Here is a 21,880-nt window from a genome sequence, read left to right on the forward strand (position 1 = left end):
TGCAAAGTACTTGTGCTGTGATGGTAATTCCATGTATCGACACTCGGAGTAATGCATCAGGTTCCCGAAACTTCCCCAACAGTGCCCAGTTTATCAATAATTATCCAATCTGTATTTCATATTGATGGATATTTAAGGCCTTAAGTAGCCGTGGTTGGACCACATGACCAGTTACCAAAAGGCTGATAGATCGAATCTCAGATCAGTTAGATAAATCTGTTGTTCTGTCCGCAACCAAGGCAGTTATCCTAATTGCGCTTGGGTTGTTGCTGTAAATGAGAATATGTTCTCAATCAACTGCTGAAATAAGGTATATAAAAGCATATATTATACTGTAGGGTGAATGAGTCTCTGTTCAGGTCAACGACAATTGAGGCATTCTATTAGTCTCTACAAAAGTCCCGTAGATAAATTCACTCCATGATATGTATTTATCCAATTACTGAATTATCGGACTCCTGGGGTTCCTTTCTTTGGTGTGTTATTGATATGATATAGCCCTGGCAAACGGCTTGGGAGACTCCATAAGCACCCTATTGACAGGCAATGAACAGTCTGGAACATGATGGCTTACGTGGCGGCCCCGGCCAACAGTCAGATAACTGTTTATATTCCTCCACAGATGCAATCAAAACAAATGCTGGGCCAGGTCTGTCATTTTCTGCCTCCCGTCGTGTTGTCGAGAGTAGGCGCCGTGGCGGTGAAAAAAAAATTACCTGTTTGGATGTCAAACAGCGCTTTACCAGGCTCTCCATATGCCTGGCTCTCCTTCATACTGCAATATTACCCAATACAAGAACCGAGGCTACAGTCTAGTCAGCTCTGCCCCCCACCACCCCCCCAAAACTGAAACATATTCAGTTGCCCACAAACAGTGCTGTAGTATTAAAGCACCATGGCAACACGCGGCACCCGCGCACACATACACAGCAACTCCAGCTACATTAGGAAGTCAAGTGTCTCTGTCCGAGCAGATACCATTATCTGTTTACCGATCCAGACTTCTCCAGCTCCACACGAGGCCTGGCTATGCTCTGCGGTGCTAGCCAAAGACGCCCCCCTCAACACCCCCGTCCGCTGCACCAAGCCTCTATCTGGCTAGCACATCACCCCGTAAAAAAAAAAAACACACGTCAATTAACCCAGTTACATAAGGAAATCCCCTCTTATCAGGCCCGGCGCATCGCTTGACATCACCGTATCCCAGAGGACACGGCGTTTAAACGATTGTGAGCAAATCCTCTCAGCCTCACCTGGGCTTCACCACTGTATTCCCTGTCTACCATAATTCCCCCCCCCCCAGCAGAACGAGGGGAGGGAGATCGGCTCCGCTCAGGAACGAAGAGGGGATTATCTGTTAATGCAATCCTTGACTGACTGATATCACCAGCCAACCCCTTAATGCCACTTTCCCAACGATACATGTATTTATCTGAAGATTTGGCCAAGATAAGCCCCCTCCCCCCTAAACTCCAGTGCTGTTCCTCTAGGAGGATAGTGATAAAGATGGATGAGGGCATCTTGCTGACTCCACCCCCCCCCCCCCCCCATAACATATATGGGAATAGACTCGAGTGCTCTTCACACCCATCCTTTGTTTCAGTCATGTATGGAAACGTACATGTGAACAAAATGTCACCGTGAACATATTGCGTCATGACACAGGAATGTATTGTATTGAAATCTCATGCAGTAATAACAGGCTAAACCCCAAAGAGAGTCGGTTTAGATACAAATCACAAGATCTTTTGGCACGAAGGCATCTTGAAATCCCATGGGGTATCCAGCCACCCCCCCCCCCCTTGTTCTCCTTCAAACTCCCGCTGATTCCAAGAGATGTAAAAATAAACAAGCCATAGCTATCTCTATTGACAGCAACATCGACATGATCTTGAATGAAGAAGATTAGTTTAGAAGGTTAGGAGTCAGTCGATATCATCAAAGAAATAGATATCCAGGATGACACCAGTCCTTCCGGGCGTCAGTGGAGTGACATGTTTTCAAAATGATTACTGCATGCCAACTAATGAAAAACATGTTCTTCATCCGTTCTATTCCTCTGGCCTTTGAAATAATACTACCTTCAGCTGTGGAAATGAATTGTAAATTATAAGCTTCTCGTTAAACAAGATCATGGATGAACCAATCAGTCAACACTCTATAACCATCCTGAGATAATAAGAATTGACATTGTTTACTTCACCTCTGTGAAAGTGGAATTGGTCAAAAGACATTTCTTGTTTTAGGAGAATGTAACTTTGTTACGTCTTGATGTTAGATGGTTTCTCATTCTGAAATTAGTCAATAGGCCAAGAGAAACTGTAACCCTTAGTTCACACTCCCCACAGGCTAAAGTTAGCTGAAATGTCTGTTTAAAGAAAACTCTACCATTATTACATTGGCTCTTGGTGCTTAGACTACTACTAAACTACTTTCTAACATGAGGTTGTAAAATAGCAAAATACTCCTTTAATATTTTAAGACTGAAGTTTTTCAGAAGGACAAAAGTGGCATTGGCACATAACAAAAGAGAAAATCCTGTGATTATCTGGAGAAAAACTGGATGACTTTCAGACTAGGGGATGCAATATCAATCATGGCCAATTTGAGGCCACCAACATGAAATATGATTTCATAAGACAAATGCAGTGTCATTCTTAATGTGCTTAACCTTTACTGTCAATGAAAAAGTATTGATCGTTCCGTGGCATTTTTTCATCATTTGATTTCAGAAAGCCTAATAATATATGGTGGAAAGGTACCATAAAAGATGAATGGCAGCTGAATGTTCTCAGTTTAACCATGTTCAAATCCCCACAGAGCAATTGGGTTGAGAGAAAAATGAGTGGAATTTATGCCTTGCAGAAGTGTTTTTGGACAAGTTAGCTTCAGGGTAACTTGTCCAAAGGTATCTGAATTGTAATACTTTTCCATTTATAAATAATTTATCTGTGCATACATATTGTTTTAACATGACTCTCATATTGCCTTTACAGTGTAACATTAAGTATGTTTGAACATAAGTGATCAGCTCCGCCCCTCACCTACTTAACAAAAAAGTGACAGGGTGGCTACTTTGTCTTGAATCCCAGATTGCCCCTTTACAGTTCTATTAGGATGTTCAATTGTTTCCTCAGGTCTCTTTGAATATGTAGTAGGCTTCCATAACATAATTTCTAACCAGGAAAAGCAAGTCGTGCTGTTTCTATTATTTCTCTATTCTGTTGAGTAATTGGTCGGTCTCCTCTGCCGGTCTGCTCTTTGATCTACTTACTCAACCTAATAAGGCCCTGCTCTGCTGCACTACAACCAAATCAGCAGTGCATTTTCAGCCCCTAATAAATGGTTAGCTTGATTTATATGGGTAATCTCGTGCTACTACGTGGGTCGAGCTTGGCGGGCTCTGCCCACACTTGAGACCTTTACATTTGGATAGTCCCCGTACTCCCAGATGAGTCCATTACAGCCGGCATAAAGACTGTCATTTTTTTAACCATTCGTAGTAGCAGTGTTGTGGGGCTGTACAGCAGCCGGGTGATTCAGAGTGGGAGCTCGTTGAAGTGTTTAAGGATACAGTGATGCATTGGCCACTTTGGCTACTTCCATTGTTAAAGTGAGATGGTCTGGGTCTTCCCGGCCCCTGTAGGGACACCGCCAGGCCCTGGGGGTGCCCCGGGGGCCGCAGGAAGCACTTAGACGAGTAAAGCAGCCACATATTCCCGGGACCCGCCTCCTAACTCCCTGGCCCGTTCCAGGGTTTCCTCTGGAGCGCACATCTCTGGGGGCGGAATGACGAACCATCACAGCCTGACCGTCTTCAGTAACAAACCGAGCGTCGGACTGAAATTCTCTCAAGCTACTTCGCCTTTCTGATGTCGGCCACTTTTGTTTACCAGTGCTTTTCGTAAAGCATTTCGTAAAGACTGTCATTATTGTTAGCGGACAGCAAATCATCTTAATCCTTTCGTCCCTGCAGTTGAACCCTCTGACAAGCCAGGCGGCGGTGGCCGCGGCCGCGGCAATGGGCTCCATGGCCGGGTCCCAGGTCTTCGGCAACGCCCTCTCCAACCTGCAAGCCGGAGTCACGGGGCAGCTGGTCACCAATGCACAGGGACAGGTAAGCCATCATCAACAGTCATGATATTAAAAAAAAAGCTATCCTATCACCAGAACTACACACTACCAAAGACCTACCCACCATGAAACGAAACAGTTAGAATAAGAGAAGGTCACATCTAATTATTAACGTTACATTTTATGTGTTCAAATACAGTCAATCCCAAACTACAGCGGCCCTAAAAACAAAAATGAACTTCCCACTAACTAAATACATACAACCGCAGTTTGAAATATTGAAGGTTCTCTATGTACTGTTTCAAGTGGCTGTGTTGTGTAAGGGGGTTTCTATACTTTTTCAGCGGTTTGTAATGTAGGTGTCCTCTGTGGCAGCCATCCCTGCCATATGTTAAGCTTTTTTGGGGGGAATAAACAAAGCCCTCCCCCACTTATCCGTGTGCACCCGTCTCAGTAAAACGCTGACCTTGTCATATTTACAGGGTGGCTGCAGAATTGCTCCATCAGTAGCCAGAGGCTTGAACGATGGCGCTTGTCAGAGTGGGGCCTGATCTAATGAATCATCTTATCGCAGGTGCACACTGCACATATTAAAGGAAGATTGTATGGACAATGTGCCCTTTCACGCCAGCCTCTCTTGTTTACCTTAACCCCCTGTTTCACCACCCCCCACCCACCCACCCATTCACCCACCCCTCAGTTCATCACTAGCTTGGCCCAGGCGAATCCATTAGATGTTGTTTTTTGTGGTTTTAGGGCGGCCAGTGTCCCATGTCTGGGTCGGAACTCTGTAAGGAGGGAGAACTCCGACACCGGGGACTTTTTTGGTAACTCAGCTCATGACTGACCAACAGCCACGTTTTAGGCTACATATACTTGGGTGCACATGTGATTTTTTCAAGAGGGTGTTTGTTCACATGTAGCTGTCTGTGAGCGGGCGTTAGCCCCTACAATACAGACTGAGCACCACACACGGGAGTATTAGCCCTTGATGCTAAATGCGGCTAACAAGACAGTATGGGTTTCCCTGTTTCTGAGGTGCCCGGGAGCTTCAGGGACCGATCGCCATGGAGATGGATTTGATGGGATGCTCGGTGCTTTTGTAGTGTCTCTCCAGCTGACACTGGCTGACATAATCAGGTCACTGAGACGGTCAAAGCCTTGGGCTACAGTGCTTTGGTTCACCCCCCGCCCCCTCTCCCCCCGCCTCATTATTCCAGACCTTTATTCAGTTGGAGCGCTCTGAAACATGCACCATAATACTAGCATAGCCAGGCCACTCCCCCCTACAACACAAACACACCCGACCACCGTTCTGACACTTAGAGTGTTACAGAGGCCTGGAACTTGACTGGAGAGCGCTTCAGAAGCCGCATGCCTACCATAAAAGCAGAACTTTTATCAGTCTATAGATTCCCCAACTGGAGACAAAACACTCAGACTGATGGTTATTTCCCTAGAAAAGACCTAACGAAACTAGAATATCCCCAAGAAAACTGTAATGCTGCATTGTATCTGTACTAACCAGAAGGCAAGTAATTTATATGAAACTAATTATCCTGCGTTCTTTTGACTCCTTGGTTCTACTACAAAAGGCATTTTAATTTTCAGAAGAATTTGGTCTTTCAAAAAGATCAGAACTCAGTGGTTAAAGAACAGCGGGTTTCACAGGTGCCTTGAAAAGTAGTTGAATTGACAATATTTCTTTAACCTGTATACAACTTATGATAGTTATCTAATAACTTCACATTCCAAGACTTATAGAAGCTACTCTTCAGTTATTTTTCTTAAGCTTGCAAGAAAGTTAGATAGTTTGTATAACTTCTTAATAATATCAAGGCCACCATAGATAATATATTTGTTATAAAATTATACATATTTTTGTCCAATATTTGCGATTACGGCCATGCCTTAGCGGAACAACTCCATAACAGATTTGGGGGAGTTGAAGATTGATTCCTTCAGTCCTCTCAACAAGTTTTTTTTATCACATTGCTAACTCAACAAGGAAGTATTCTCCGAGACATACACGCTGGAGCAGAATGCAGTCTCCTGCTAAGAACCACAATTAAGTCTGCAGAGTGTAACAAGGCAAGGCAGCCATGTCCGACTTCCAGCTGTCCACCCTGGGTGGAGCAGTGACAATATTTGTCCATACTCCACAAGACCCCTGGGCTGTCGATATGCCACGACCAGGATTAGATCACTCCGCCACTCTGCGCTAATACAATTCACATAGCCCTCATTTTACCAAGTTAACTTGAAACACAAAATCATTCCAACAATGACTAGGGAACAATTACAGGTGTCACGGGTAGCTAATGGTTAGCGTATCTGACCAGTAACCAAAAGGCTGCTAAATCAAATCCTAGACCTGCCAGATTTTTTTTTATTTGTCCCTGAGCAAAGCGGTTAACCCTAACTGCATCCTGGTTGTTGCTTTGAAAGAGAATGTGTTCTCAGTCAACTTATCTGGTCAAGTAATTACTACAGGCGGAGAAAAGGCAATGAGCCAAATGGATGCTGGGAATGACTAGTTAGACAGATTTAGCCTGAACAGCAATTTGCTTTAATGTGCACCATTTTAAGAAGTGATATCCCATGCCAGCAATGAGTCTACAGAAAAACCTAGAATATTGCAGTGGAAAGCTTAGAGATTCTTTCATGCGTGACCTGAAAAGTGTATGGACAGTGCATGATGGGGGGGACTCCCAACGCTGTTAACCTTGCTGCCGGGTCTTCGGTGATTCCCGGTGAGACCACCACGAGCCTGGGTTGTTGGAGCCCATCCATCCCCCTTATTGGACTTTGATAAAGGCCACAGCCCACAGGGCAGACAGTGCTGTAACTAATGCACACAACACCAGGTAAAGCAGGAACACACGGCCTGTTAAACCGCATGCTCACACCCACAGACGCGTCACGTTGAAATACAAACTCACTCGTGCGTGTCGAAGACCTCATTGCTCAGAATAAGCGGGAACCTATTCCGGCATTGTCCGGTAAGCTTTCAAACAATGGATAACGTTCATCTTTTGCGGAAGTGCTAGGTAAATATAAATGCTAACGGAGGTCTGTCACGATACGACCACATTGACGCTTCCTCTGCTCAAACTGTGGCTAACGACTGCCTCTCCCAAATGCCTGCCCTGTTTTCGCCCTTAATTTGCCAGGTCAGTTGACAGTTAAAATACATTTTCCAACTTTTGACCATTAACCATGAAGTTACTTTGTTCTTTCAAAAGTACTCTTAAATTATGTTAATAAAAAACTCTTCATACATTTATTATTATCACTATGATTATGAGCGGTGTTAGGCGAATCACAATTTTGCTAGTATTTTAAACTTCATATGAGGAGGAAATATTATAGACTATATATACTTGTAGGCAACTAGAAAAGAAAGAGACCAGGGCTCTCACTTCTGCTACCAGCCTTAATTCTCTCTACTGTCATTGTTTCTACGCTCACACAAATAGACAAAGAACTTAATCGAGACACAAGACTTGAATTCTGGGTTAGCGAGATAACAGCAGATCCAGCTTTGGACAGGTGTGGTCTTAGGGTGGCCCTGCGGTCTAAGCCTGGGTTCAATTCCAGCCTATTTCAATTCAAGCATACTTATCTACCATCTTTCCCACTGTCAAGTATATACAAATTCTCAAAAAAATATGTACAGATTAAGCAAAGTAAATACCAGGTACAGCTTGTAGAGGAATGTGCTGCATGCACCCTCAGTTTCACCAGTTCACCATTACTTTCATCCCATACTATCCCATTTAACAGTCACACGATCCATACGATTTTGGAAAAACGTATAAAGCAATCAACATCAAAGTCCCTCATCAAATTGATAATGCTCGGTGTCTTCTTGCTGTAATAAAGTAAGTCAGGATCTCCAAACACGAGTCTCTATTCCCGGCACGGAGAGAGCAGGAGCAGAAAATGGCCGGGGATATTGTCTGGCCACCATGGCTAACACCACAGATTGCCCCGGCCTGGCTGGAGAGACGAGATGACATTTCTGTGGAAACCAGAGAAGAAGCAGCATAATTTTAATGAGTTCTGCTGAGAGAAGGGGAAAGCGAGAGAGGGCGACGCCGAGCCCTGACAATTCCCGACACGCCACACTATCACAAGGCGAAAACAAACAAAGAAGGAAGCAAAGACATACAGTAGGGGAACTTGAGATGAGAAGGCTGCTGGTCAGACCAAGCTGACAATACTGTTGTTTGTGAGAAGGCTCCACGGCGTAAGTGGCTCTGTGAGTGTAACTCCATTACAAACGGCCATAACCGGCTGTGCTCTGACACCAAAGCGTGTCTTCCGCCCGGCAACTCCGAGAATCTACAGGTTTCCCCTCAGAATTCATACCTTCCACCTTCAGTGCCACAGCGGCACCGAGCTCTGCCACAGAACAACCTGGATGTCTGATGGGGCGAGGGAGGCTAGCGGTGCACCCGGGGACGAGAGCTAAGCTGTCAGCTCCCTTGCCTGTGTTATTATGCTTCTAGAACAACCACTTAGTCCAATGAGGATGAATAATTGAGCGGAACAAGTCCTCTGCCACGGAGGCATGCGAAGCCAGGCGTCGGGAGACATGAGCGTCAGGCAGAGGCAATAAAATATGCTAAGTGGCAGGAGAGGAGAGCATTACAGGGACAATCAGAGAAGGCGACCAGGAGTGCGAAGAGAGAGAGAGATAAATTATCTGTCGCCTAATGCGAAGCAACGTAAGCAAATGAGCCGTGGAGGGTATGAATTACAGATCGCCGGCCTACCTTTCTACAACTGATCCTTCCCCATTACGTCGGGGGGGGGGGCTTCATGGCAGGCTGGGGGAGTCATGGCTCGGCAGAGGGAATTGGATTAGCGGTGGAAGCATTTGTCGAGGCCAGACTACAGTACGATGGAACCTGTTTGTATCTCGGTGCAAAACCCCACACAGTGGCAGTCACACACAATAACCGAATCTCTAGATTCAATCACGTCCCTGATTTACACGAGACGGCTTGGGGTAGGCGGAAACACTGAGGATCAGGAGCAACCAAAACATTCCTCATGCTTGTGTCTGTATATTTGGATAAATATTTGTGATGTTTATTATTTTTTATTTTTTTACATTTTATTGTTAAGCACAAAAGAAAATGGCATCCGGAAGGTTCTAGCCGGGATCCAAACGACTAGGTTTGGTAAAATAATGCCAAGCCCAACCATCTACCCTCTGGCATAATGAGGCTGGATGCTGTGGTCCTGTCAGGTGAGAGAGCAGGCGGAGAGGAGCTGTCTGTCCCTGCACCAGTCCCCAGATGACATTAACCTTCATCATGGTGAAGAGGCTCTAAGTCCGCCCCCCCCCCACACACACAAACACCCCCGCCCCCAAAGTGCTACTCTTGGCCACACTCTGGCAGCTCTGAGAGCTAAAACGCTGTGGTGACACTCTGCTGCCCCCTTTGATCTGCACTTCCTGATTACAGCCATGGAAGAGGGCTGGGGAGAGAGGACGGAGGGATGAAGTACCAGGGGGCCCTGGGGAACTGAATTAAATACATGGGGTCCTGTCTGTCTGTGTGTCTGTCTGTCTGTCTGTGTGTGTGTGTGTGTGTGTGTGTGTCTTGAGAGAGAGGTGGGTTGATCTCAAGACACATAAACAGCCCCCCCTCCAAGCCCCTGCTTTATAGAAACAGACACATATATACATACACACATTGGTGAATCACACACACACCCTGTTCCTGCCCTGGTGAGGGGTAATACATTCAGTGATCTGCACCAGCACACACACAGACACACACACCGGTACTCAGAGTTGACCTTTTGCGGTACGCTCCCAGCAGTACGCTCAACCGTCACTCGCGTTCGGCCTATAAAACCTCTTCTGTGATGGATGGTCAGAGGATCTGTCTTGCCGGCACACAGACTCCACTGTTCCAATACTGTAGCGCCGATGGTTCTCCATCGACACACGTGCTTTGGCAGTACTGGGTGGGAGTTCCAATAGAATCGGGAAAAGCGCTTCCTAACTTCTGTTGCTGTAAATCATAGGAACAATGTGCCCTAATGATGTTCTCCCTCCTGCTCCTGCTGACATGAGGGCTGGAACCACCCATCTGATTTCATTTCCTCTCACCTCTTCTTTGTAGATAATTGGAACCATCCCACTGATGCCAAACTCTGGGGGGCCCTCAAGCCAATCAGGGGGCGGAAACCCTGCGCTGCAGGTCCAGCCAATTACACCTCAGCTTCTGACCAACGCCCAGGGCCAGATCATCGCCACGGTGATCGGCAATCAGATCCTACCGGTCATCAACACCCAGGGAATCACGCTGTCACCAATCAAGCCCGGACAGCAGGTAAATGCGCGCGCGCACAAACACATACATAAAAGACACAAGATAAATGTATGTTCCTATTCTCAGGAAACGCAAATTGAGTACATTTGCAGACCAAAAACAAATGCTCACAGATACACAAAGACATAAGCTATGAGTATGGTTAGAACAGAAAATCTTGTTCTGTGTAGACTGAGTTTTTTTTTTCTGTTTACTCGTGAGAAAGTAACCCTGACAAAACTTGTCAAGTCTGTGTTTTTTCAGCTATCATGTCTTTTCATCTTCTGTCTAAACACAACTTGAAAAGGTTTTCCTTCTCAACAACACAACTCCCGACTGTAGCATTTCATTTCTTCCAGTGTTTGAATGCAGTTGCTTTCGATAAAACCATTCAAATTGACTCTCTTGACTCGGGCAGTAAAGATTACAGAAATGTGGCAGGAAAAAAAAGCGAACGATGGTGCACTTGCCAAAAACCTGTCAAGCCTTTGATAAGATACTCCATTTTTAGGAGCTAATAAGCAGCAGGAAGGCGCATCCTCACAGCAGAGTGTGTGCGTGTGCGCCTGCGCGCACGTGTGTGCGTGCGCACACGCATGTGCGTTCGCGTACATGCGTGCAAAAGCACCTGTCAGGGAACTTCTCAGACTCCCTCTCAGGCAGTCAGCAGAACCCCTGCAGAGCCAAACGAAAAACAACGCTTTTCATCACCCCACTTAAAACTCAAACACTCCTTCCCTCGTTCCCTCTCTCTCTCTCTCTCTCTCTCGCTCCCTCTCTTCTTCTCTCACATCATCCTCCCTAGCTATTTATCCACAGTGACCCGAGCATGTCGGAACTCTCCCTAATAACACATAAGCACAAATTAAACAGTTAAAGGGAGATGTGTGTGCCTCAGCGCTGGCATGACAATGTGACCCCAGACACCTGAAGAGACAGCTGCTCCCTCATGCTCAGAGGAACTTGAGTTCTGGAGCTGAAGAAAGAGTGCATTAAAGCCCCCACCTAGCGCTGAATATTTTTGGCTGAATCCATTTCTTCTCCTTCTTTTGGCCGTGAGGTCACAATCACTGAAGTAAACAAAGACATGTCAAAGCTTTAAGTCCACCTCGCCTAGACCAGGCTTTCATTATAAAAAAAAGAAACCTTCGAAAAGTTAAACATGCAAATGGGATGTGTCGCCAGGGGCAGCAGTTAAACCTGCTAGGCAGGATTAATTCAGAAAATTGCCTTAAATGGGACTTTACGGAACATCAATTCACACCCCCGAATGAGCGAATGCATTTGTAATAACGTTGACGGTTTCCGTGTCCTCGCACCGTGCGGGTAGACACCCTGTTCCACGGGCATAGTTTACGGTTGTCAGAGCCGGCACTGCCGAATATTTCCAGTGAAGCTAGATAATTCTCCCTGCCTGTCAAATGTCTTGTCAGTATGTGCATCGCTGTTGACACCCACCACCATTCCAAACAAACACATGCCGAGGGAAAAATAATTAATAGCGAGAGAGAGAGAGAGAGGCGCGGGAAAAAGCCAACCTAGTTTACGAAGGAGACTGCCTTCACTTTAGAGCAGAGACGTATCGTCTTGATCTTGTAAGAGCGATTCATTTGTGCACGAAACATGAAAATGCATGGTTTCCTCCCAGCCGGAGTGCGTTGCCTGTAAGTCATATATTATGTTTGATATGGGAGCGGCGGTGTCCAGGTGTCTACTTTTCCACCGACTTGCCTTTATTAGCAATTCCCTTATGTCTGATGACTGGAGAAAAGACCCTATAATTGTCATGGTGCTTTCAACATCCCTGTGTGGCAGGCAAGCCATGGCTGTGCTCAGGGAGAGAGGGAAAGAAAGAAGAAGAGAGAGGAAACAGAGAGTGAGAAATAACAGCTGAGCTACCATTCATCTATCGAACCCGACCGTCTCTTTCAGTGCGACTCTAACGTAGCCAGCTTCAAAACGGATCCAGCTCCGAATAGCCTAATCAACTATGAGTGCCACATTCAGTGTAATCATACAGAATATTTGTTTGCCCGCGTTGTATTGATTCCCCGATCTCTTTCCGCAACTCTAATCGTTTTATGTTAATGTCAGATATAATTGCCACAGTGTCACAGCGGCGCAGGAGTGTTTAGGCGTGACCATAGTTACTGGGTAGGCTTGTGAAGCCCAACGTGTGGTGCTTCTGAGGTTTAGTGTTGTAGAGGTGGTACTCCGGTTTGAAATCAATAGCGTTCCATTTCTCTGTGTCCTTAGCTGCCTCAAACTCAGCAGGGTCAGCCCGGCCCTGTGTCGTCTCAGCCCAACCTGCTCCACATGCCCCACGGCCAGAGTCCTCTGCGCCAGGCCACTTCCTCGTCTTCGTCCTCCTCCTCCTCCTCCGCCCTAAGCGTGGGTCAGCTGGTCAGCAGTAAGTACCCACCAACACACACACACACACACTCTGAGAACATCCAGGTAACCATACATACAGGACCATCCAGGTTACCCTCCGACACGTTGGAAAGTCGCTACTGACAGCAGTCTTAGGTATTGGGGAATTTGCGAGAGTGCTGGCTTTCTGCCCGTAGTTTCTCCTCATTTGGTCTTCTGGTTGTGACATCTTTAGTTTATTACACTACCAAAAACAGTGTATAATGAACTATGCCCTCAGTCTCCACATGCTTTAGCCCGTGGAGCCTGTATAAATCATTGGGCTCAAGGCTGTCAGCATGCCTTAAAATGTCGCTTTTTGTTCAATTTGATTTGTCACAGGCTATTCACCTTTACTCCTGCTAAACACATTTCCTAGGCGTCGGTGGCTGAGTTTGAAATTCAATAGGAAGAACTTGCCATTGATCAACTGGTTGTGGACACGAGTAATGGAGAATTATTTATGTGTCATTTCAGACGTAATATTGTTTGTGTTTTCTATTCCTCCCACCAATTTACTGATGGTCCAGGTCATTGCATTTGCAAGGTCTTTGACACGAGCTCAGGCTTTAAAAGCTAGAATCCTTAATTCGTAAAACGACCACCACCGTTAGGGATATTACCACAGCAAAGAAGTTACGGCCTAAACAAACGCAAATGTATTTCCCCTGATGTCACTGCACACCGGAATAACAGTGTATACTGCCAAGTTCTCTATCGTCTGTTTCATGAACAACAGGACCGGGACAAGCTATGCCACAGTTTCCACAAGATTCCAATTAGATTTATTTAATGAGCGGATGGAATTGTGTATATATTATTTTCTTTTTTATTACAAATAACTAAACAGTGTCCATGAAGATTTCAAACCAAACATAAATGAAGTCCTACCTAATTACATGGAAGCTGTATGATCAGTGAAGCCTAGAAGAAATTGACAGTGGAAGAAGACCGGCAATGGATTCCCGAGTCCTCCACTAGCAGACAGGACTAATCATTTCCAATAGAAACACCCTTCATTGGCTGGCCTCTGGGGATGATCAGGTGCTCATCAAAGTGGAGCTGATGGGGACAGATGATTCCTCGAGTGCCCATCCTCCGATCCTTTTAAGACAGACCGGCTGTGTCCTCAATGGCACCATATTCCTTATTAAGTGAACTGCTTTTGACCACATAAATCCTCCTTGCAGTAAAACATTTATAAAAATGAGGGGCCCTGGTTGAAAGTTTCACACTGGATTAGGGTGTTATTTGGGACCTCGCCTGGTCCCATGTTCACACGTCGGAGGTTCTGCCAGCATAGAAGCTCAGCGCGCCTCTTAACGCGAGAGGCCTCACAACCAGACTGAAGCCCCAATAGATTTTTCCTCAAATCCGCTTGGAGGATTCCTTTTAATAATTCATTGATAATGACCAAGATGAATTATTCACTAGCACAAACTTTGCTTTAGTAAGCAGGATGCCAGGGCAGCCGACATTGATGTACAACGTGAAATCACTTTTTATTAGCTACGAAATTCTTCAAACTGTTCTGGGGTAGAAAACAACATTCCCAGAGTCTCTTACACAGAGTTGTGCAAAGCAGCGATTTACAAACAACGTTTCGACAATGAAGTCTATTCTTCGGGGAAGAGTTGGATGTCATTATTGAACACCTGAGTTGTGAGTCACGCTGCACGATTCTTTCTGTGTTGTCATCAATAGACGTTTCTTAAAGAGGGACACATGAATGGGTGTGATTCTCTGATACACAATCCATGGAATTCTCATGTTATTCTAAAAGCAAGGGAGACCGGGCTATGAAGCGGTCGGCTTTCAGCCTGCTTATTCTTCTTAACGGAACATGAGGAATGCCTAGAATAGCGATGGGACCACAGTCAAGGAACCTATTGAATGAACATGGCTCTCTGCCTGCGGAGTTTGCTGTGTGTCTTTGCTGCAGTATCTGTTGTGTCTGCTCTCTTTTATATGGACGATTAAATCAGGAACGTTTACAATTCAGTGCTAAACACAAAGCCAGCCTTTCACGAAACCAAGGTATTGATGGACTCCATAGTGCTTAGAGACCGCTATTATCAGCTGGGGAAGGTCAGAGAATCACCAGAACGAGAATCACGGTTGTGGCTACAATCAGATATTTTCTATTAAGCTACACTTTGTTCCTGATCAGAGAGCAGCACTGTCACAGTGTATTGGAATCAATGTACAGTGGCGTCTGAAATGAATGACTGTGCTGTATAAAAGAAAGCATTCAAATGCTGAGCTTTGTTGTAAGCTCAAAACATTTGTAGTGATTTGATTTTATATCAACTGAGTTGCCCAGAGAGTGTTTGTTTAACCCATAATAATAATAAAAAATATTCCTTACCTTGCACGGATGTGTGCACTGAGCCTCTAAAAAAAGATTTCTACGGTCAAGAACACATTGGGAAGGATCTCTGGGCCTTTAGAGTTCCTATTCTGTGCATCATGCTTTGTCTATGCCTTTCTCCATTCAAACCACAGGATTTCAATGGGTTTCAATATTGAGACTCGGTTGGTCATTAGACATGAAAACATCTATCACATACCTTGTAAAAGACAACAATAACACATTTTTTTTCTTAAATTGTCATTGGGTGAAAACATTGGTAAAGATCTAAAACCATTCAGAATCTTTCTATATCCTTCATACTATTAGTCTGCCCTTATGGACTGCCCTCTCCAATTCAAACCACAGGTTTTTTAATGGGTTTGAAGTACGTAGGTGGATGATTTTGTGGCCGATTAACCACTTCTTTCGGAATTTTCATGTGTGCTTGTGGTTAATGTCTTGTGGCCAAGTGAGGAGAAAAGGTTATAGTGTTGTTAACCTCAACAAGGGCCTAAGGACCAATGGAGGCAAAGCAGCCCCATGACATCAAAGATCCTCAACCATTTACTACCGTTCAATAGTTTGGGGTAACATTGAAATGTCCTTGTTTTTGTCTTTTAAAATGAGACCAAATTGATCAGGAATACTGTGTAGACATTGTTAATATTATAAATCACTATTGTAGCTGGAAATGTCAGATTTTTAATGAAATATTTACATAGGCGTACAGAGGCCCATTATCAACAACAATCGGTCATGTGTTCTAGTGGCATGTTGTGTTTGCTAATCCAAGTTTATCATTTTAAAAGGCTAATTGATCATCAGAAAACCCTTTTGCAGTTATGTTAGCACAGCTGAAAACTGTTGTGCTAATTGAAAAAGCAATAAAACTGGCCTTCTTTAGACTAGTGGACTATCTGGAGCATCAGCAATTGTGGGTTTGATTACTGGCTCAAAATGGTCAGAAACAAATAACTTTCTTCTGAAACACATCAGTCTATTCTTGTTCTGAGAAATGATGGCTATTCCTTGTGAGAAATTGCCAAGAAACTGAAGATTTTTAACAAAGCTGTGTACTACTCCCTTCACAGAACAGCGCAAACTGGCTCTAATCAGAATAGTAAGAGGAGTGTAAGGCCCCGGCCCACAACTGAGCAAGAGGACAAATACATAAGAGTGTCTAATTTGAGAAACAGATGCCTCACAGGTCCTCAACTGGCAGCTTCATTAATTAGTACCCACAAAACACCAGTCTCAAAGTCAACAGCGAAGAGGCGACTCCGGGATGTTGGCTTTCTAGGCAGAGTTGCAAAGGAAAAGCCATACCTATAAATGATTAAGATTGGCAAAAGAACACAGACGCTGGACAGAGCAAGACTGATAAAAAGTTTGAGGTGTTTGGATCACAAAGAAGAACATTTGTGTCAAGCGTAGTGGGGGTGGTGGTGAAGTGGGAGATTTGTACAGGGCAAAATGGATCTTGAAAAAGGAAGGCTGTCACTCCATTTTGCACCACCATGCCAAACCCTGTGGACGGCGATTGATTGTTGCCAATTTCCTCCTACAACAGGACAATGACCCAAATTATGCAAGAACTAGGGAAGAAGCAGTAAGCTGATAGGGAAGAAGCAGTAAACTGATATGCAAGAAACAGTAAGCTGATATTCCATCTGTAATGGAGTGGCCAGCACAGTCACCAGATCTCAACCCTATTGAGCTGTTGTGGGAGCAGCTTGATCGTGTGGTACTTAAGAAGTGCTCATCAAGCCAATGCAACTTGTGGGAGGTGCTTCAGGAAGCGTGGGGATTAAATCTCTTCAGATTACCTGAACAAACTGACAACTAAAATGCCAAATGTCTACAAGGCTGTAATAGCTGCAAATTAAGGATTATTTAATGATACACCCACCAACTGTGTATGTAGTCAAATACTCTATATTCATATCATCCAACAAGAGTAATTAATTGTTAATCTACGGTACACTGTTGATTACAATGTGAGATATTGAAAGGTATTGAAAGTCAGTAGTTTCGAACCCTATGTTTTTCTATTTGAGAATATAATTTTTAATCCTATTTGAATTACATGTGTACTTAGTACAGTCATTTTCGAGTGTCATTAGGTTTAGAGACAACCATTAAGTGTGGTCAGAAATCTATGTTTCCAGGGCATTTTACAACAAATGACACCTTGTGTGTCATTTGCTGTAACAATGTTGCTTTGTTACTGTATGTCCCTATCTCTTCATATCCAGTAGGGAGAAAGTACAAAAATGTATGCACTCACTGTAGATAGCTGCTCTAGATCGGCGCATCTGCCAAACGAATGAAGTGTTCGGTCATGCCATCATGATTTCGCATAGACCAAATCTTGGTCCTCATTTCTTCCACCCCTTTTCCGTGTTATATTGTAGATCCCCAGACGGCGCCCAGCGAGGTGGATGGCGTCAACCTGGAGGAGATCCGGGAGTTTGCCAAAGCGTTCAAAATTCGCCGCTTGTCCCTGGGCCTGACCCAAACCCAGGTGGGGCAGGCACTCAGTGCGGCCGAGGGCCCAGCCTACAGCCAGTCTGCCATCTGCCGGTAAGGAGAATGGGTTAACATCAAGTCATGGGCATCGCTCACCATAGATCTGTTGATTGTGCCGTCTTCTGGAATATTCCTATCCTTCCCGTCAAGTGATAAAATAGTTTTTTTTCTCGACTGCAGTGCAGAATTTAAAGTTTGCCTGCTCATTGTGCTATTAAAAGGACAACTGAAATACAATCTCACCCACTTTTATGAACATGTATTTCACGTAGAGAATCCTAAACCGTTTTATATGAATGATGTGCAGTCATTTCTCTGTAGATCGACTGATCCCCTCGCGGCACTCTGCTGCCATCACTCAGATGTACCCACAGCAGACTAAAGGCACTCAGCAATGACGTTTGCCAGAGTGCACATAATCTTCTGGTGTCCGTGACGACTCGCATCCATATTTGATCTCATATTTAAGTGGACATCATTAAGATATTAAAACGAATCCATAATTGAAGAGCATCCAGTCAAATGAAGGTCTCATGTCAATTCGTCCCCCTCCTCTCTCCGTTCATTGGTCTAACATGACAGTGCGCTGTAACTTATGCAAAATATATTACCTGCAGTTTTACATGAAGCACTAAAAGCATTGAATAATTACTAAGACCTGTTGCGGTTTAGTCCACATCGGGGTTGAGAGAACCTGACAAGTACTGGTGTGTTAATAAGATTGTCTTGTACCCTGGTCCCATCAGAGCGTCCGTTTCATTCGAAACGGCTGCGTGATGTATTCATTAGATTATCAGACAACGTTACGTTGATTATACGGCCTCCTATTTGATCTTTTCCTTCCACCTATTTAACTGCAGCACCTTCGTAGAAACCCCCCCGGCAGCATCTGTAAACAAGCCACGTTTACCGTTACGTTTAGCCCTGAAACCTGGCGTCTTCTATTCAGGTCAAACTCCTTAATGCTTCCGTTTCACATTATCGAGTGCTTCGTTTCCGGTTTGCATCGGTTATTTATTCGGTTATCGTTTCCTGAGCCAACATGTGAAATACTTTGTTTTCTTGTCACAATCCTTGTTTGGCGATGACCTTTGGGCGGTGTCCTGTGGTCATTATCGCGTTCCCTTTTGTCGGGCCTCACTGTCATCCGTTATCAGCAGTGTGTGCCGATCCCATTCCTGTATCCATTTGTAATGCGCTTCTGAAACGCATTCGCTTCGCTGATGACCTGCCCTGCTCGTGTGACACAGTGCCACTCTTAAAACTTTCATCACATCAACGTCAAACGGCCGACATAATTCCAAACCGGGTCGAGCAGGGTTCTTATGGGGAGCCGCCATTTCAAACTAATGTTTAAACTCTTAAAAACCGCACATGAAATATTTACAAGAGTGCATAATTCAAATATTCATAACATACATTAAAAGCCCTTCACTTCCAAAACAATGACCAGGTAATGTGTCCTTGTGGGGTTATCTATGTCGGTGAGACCGTTGTTTTTTGTTCGTTTGTACGACATTAGACATGACAGCCACATTTGGATGTTTTAAGAAGAGAGGCATGCTTTAGTTTGGTTAACATCAGTAGAGACGTGAAGGTTGGGATTGAAGAGGGGACTACTAGCTCAGGGGGTTGTTGTTCTTACTGGAACAGACAGTGACAGATGGCTCCATCTTGTCTGGTTCTATTGCTCACTTTAAAAAAGCTTCATTAGCTTAGCACAGGGACACAAACAGCCCATAAGGACATCATCAGACCAATGGGTTTTGGATCTTCTATTATCATGGAGGGCAGATTTGCACATAAAGCATATAAGTTAGGTTTTATTTTATCATTCAAAGTTATTCATTATTTACTTAGTAACAAAATATGTTACTTATTATTTGTTATAACATACTTTTGTGTAATGCTGCATATACACTAGTGATTGATGACATGCTTTTTACGCATTTCTTGCCGAAAAATAGGCATCGCTACATGGCCAAAAGTTCCCAGTGCTACTAATGTAAATGCTACTCAGAATGCATCGGTGCACAATGTTATCTTAACTACTCTTTGCCAGTGTAATTCTTGAAGGGGAATTATGTTGCCATGTTTAAGCTGCATGCATTTACAACAATAATTCACACTAGAACACGGCCCATCCACATCAATGATTCATATCTTCTGACAAGAAACTGTAGTCTTTCATTTGCACATCAAATTAAGCAGAAACGTGGATTCACATTCACCGTATTTATATTTCATCACATCTGCTTCTTTCTCTACCTGCTCCTGGCATGTTGGATTCATATCTGAAAGCTGGGATACTGACTTAAAGATGCACTCTGAGATCTTAAAGCAGGAATCAGCAGTTAAAACAATAAAAACATTCTACACCCAGCTCCTGTTTCTGTAAAGCACTGCGGGAGGGGTCTGGAGAACAACAACCAGTCTTAAATGTGCTTGGGATGTAAGGACCGACCATCCAGGATTTCAAAATTATAGTTGGAATTTGTTTAAGGCATGTTTAAGGAGTATTTGTTAACTTATAGTTACAAACATTGTATGACCAGCAGACATTTTGGGTTCTGATTGGGTACTGTATGACCTTTAAACAAATGAGGCACTTATTTTTAGATCCATAAATTGATGTCGAAACTCCAGATATGTCACAATGTCCGATATGCTACAAATTGGATTTGGGTCATAGCAATGACAGGTCATAAAATGTCAAAACAAAAAAGCTGATGTAGGAAACGTTTAGATAAGGTTTTTGGACTGATGAAAACGATTTTCAAAACCACCGGCTGAAATTATACAAAAACTCCAGAGTGCATCTTTAATACATCTCTTCTGCCCCTTTTAGTTCTCTGCATTCTCCAAGTAATAGACTCCTTTCAAAAGATATAGGCTCAAAATATTGTTGAAGGGTTCAACACAAACAGCATATTATCTGGTTGGGCTACAGTTGGATGTTTATGCATGGCCTGGATGAGGTACTTTTAGGAGCATAGAGAGAAGGGAGGAAGAGGGCTACAAGAGGTTGAGATATGTATTCATTTTCCCCTGGTGATTCCGAACTAGTGGGAGTGCCTCTTCGTAGAGGAGCCGGCCGAGCAGCTCTCTACTCATTTTAGTGCATTTGGTTCCTGTTGATCCATGAAATGTCCTGTCTCTAACCCACAGTCCTGATATTTACTAATGTATTCCCTGCAGGACGGAACTGTCCTCTTTTTCCGCTGTTTAAGAGGGGGTTATAAATAATACCGGTGGTCGACAACCAGAAATGCTCCGACTATCTTGATAAACGGAGGGAGTAGAAAGGGAAGAGCCATGCTGGTTCTTTCAGTAGGCTAGGGCAAAATCACGCCGCCATCGATTGGTATAACAAGCTGACTCACCACTAAAGAGATCATACCTTTTCTTCCTGTGAGAGACCTTCTCCTCGCATGCTTGCCAGGGAGATTCTCCATCTAAGGCATGCATCTTGGTCCGGTCAAGGTCTTAGAAGAGGCTCTGGACAGGTGCCACTGTTGTTTTAAAGGGGCATCACCCTTTCTTTCACCCGCTCGGCCCCCAAACAGCTAGACAGATATCTGGACTCTCATTAGAGGGCAGGCAGCTCAAACCACATTCTGACACCCCGTTATTACATGGCACGAGAGAAACCCTGCAACTTTAGCCCCGGCTCATCATCCTTCATCGAGGCCAAGCCAATCTCTGCTTGTCTGGTCAGAAATCTGCTGCAGAAACACTCCAAGTTCAGTGAGGACTCCAGATAACATTTTGATAGTGCAGGAATATCCGCAGTTGGTTAAGATTATACTGATTGAACCAGCCGTAATACGAAATGAGACTCTGGAATTCTCATCTAAACTTTAGCTAGAGTTTTGAGCTATTGAAAGGCATATTTGAAAAGCACTTAAGTGCAAAATAAAATAAAAACAGAATTACAATATTTACTTATGCTTCATGCATCCATAAACCTGCGAGAATATTCCAGAATAAAGGGTGGAGATGTATTCATATTAAATATACAATGAGAGCTTGAGGAGGGAGAAAAGTTTGAAAAATGTAATAAAATGTGCATTTTGATTAATAATTCAAAGTGCTTTTGTAAATAAATGATAGTCCTACATTTAAGTGCATGCTGCTGCCTGTTTGACCATATGAATTAAAACCTTGATTTTTATCA

General features: G+C 44.1%; 1 protein-coding gene across 3 annotated transcripts in view; it reads left to right on the plus strand.

Moving 5' to 3' along the window:
• pou6f2 (POU class 6 homeobox 2) overlaps positions 1–21,880 on the plus strand; it is an 87,829-nt gene that overhangs the window by 61,881 nt on the left and 4,068 nt on the right. For all 3 annotated transcript variants that reach the window (XM_020041603.2, XM_020041604.2, XM_010885546.3), the window contains exons 6-9: positions 3,977–4,117; positions 10,221–10,430; positions 12,666–12,819; positions 17,589–17,757. In XM_020041603.2, the coding sequence (XP_019897162.2) occupies positions 3,977–4,117; positions 10,221–10,430; positions 12,666–12,819; positions 17,589–17,757 (674 nt within the window). The remainder of the gene's footprint in view (positions 1–3,976; positions 4,118–10,220; positions 10,431–12,665; positions 12,820–17,588; positions 17,758–21,880) is intronic.

Source organism: Esox lucius, chromosome 21 (genome assembly GCF_011004845.1).
Source record: "Esox lucius isolate fEsoLuc1 chromosome 21, fEsoLuc1.pri, whole genome shotgun sequence".
Lineage (NCBI taxonomy): Eukaryota > Metazoa > Chordata > Actinopteri > Esociformes > Esocidae > Esox > Esox lucius.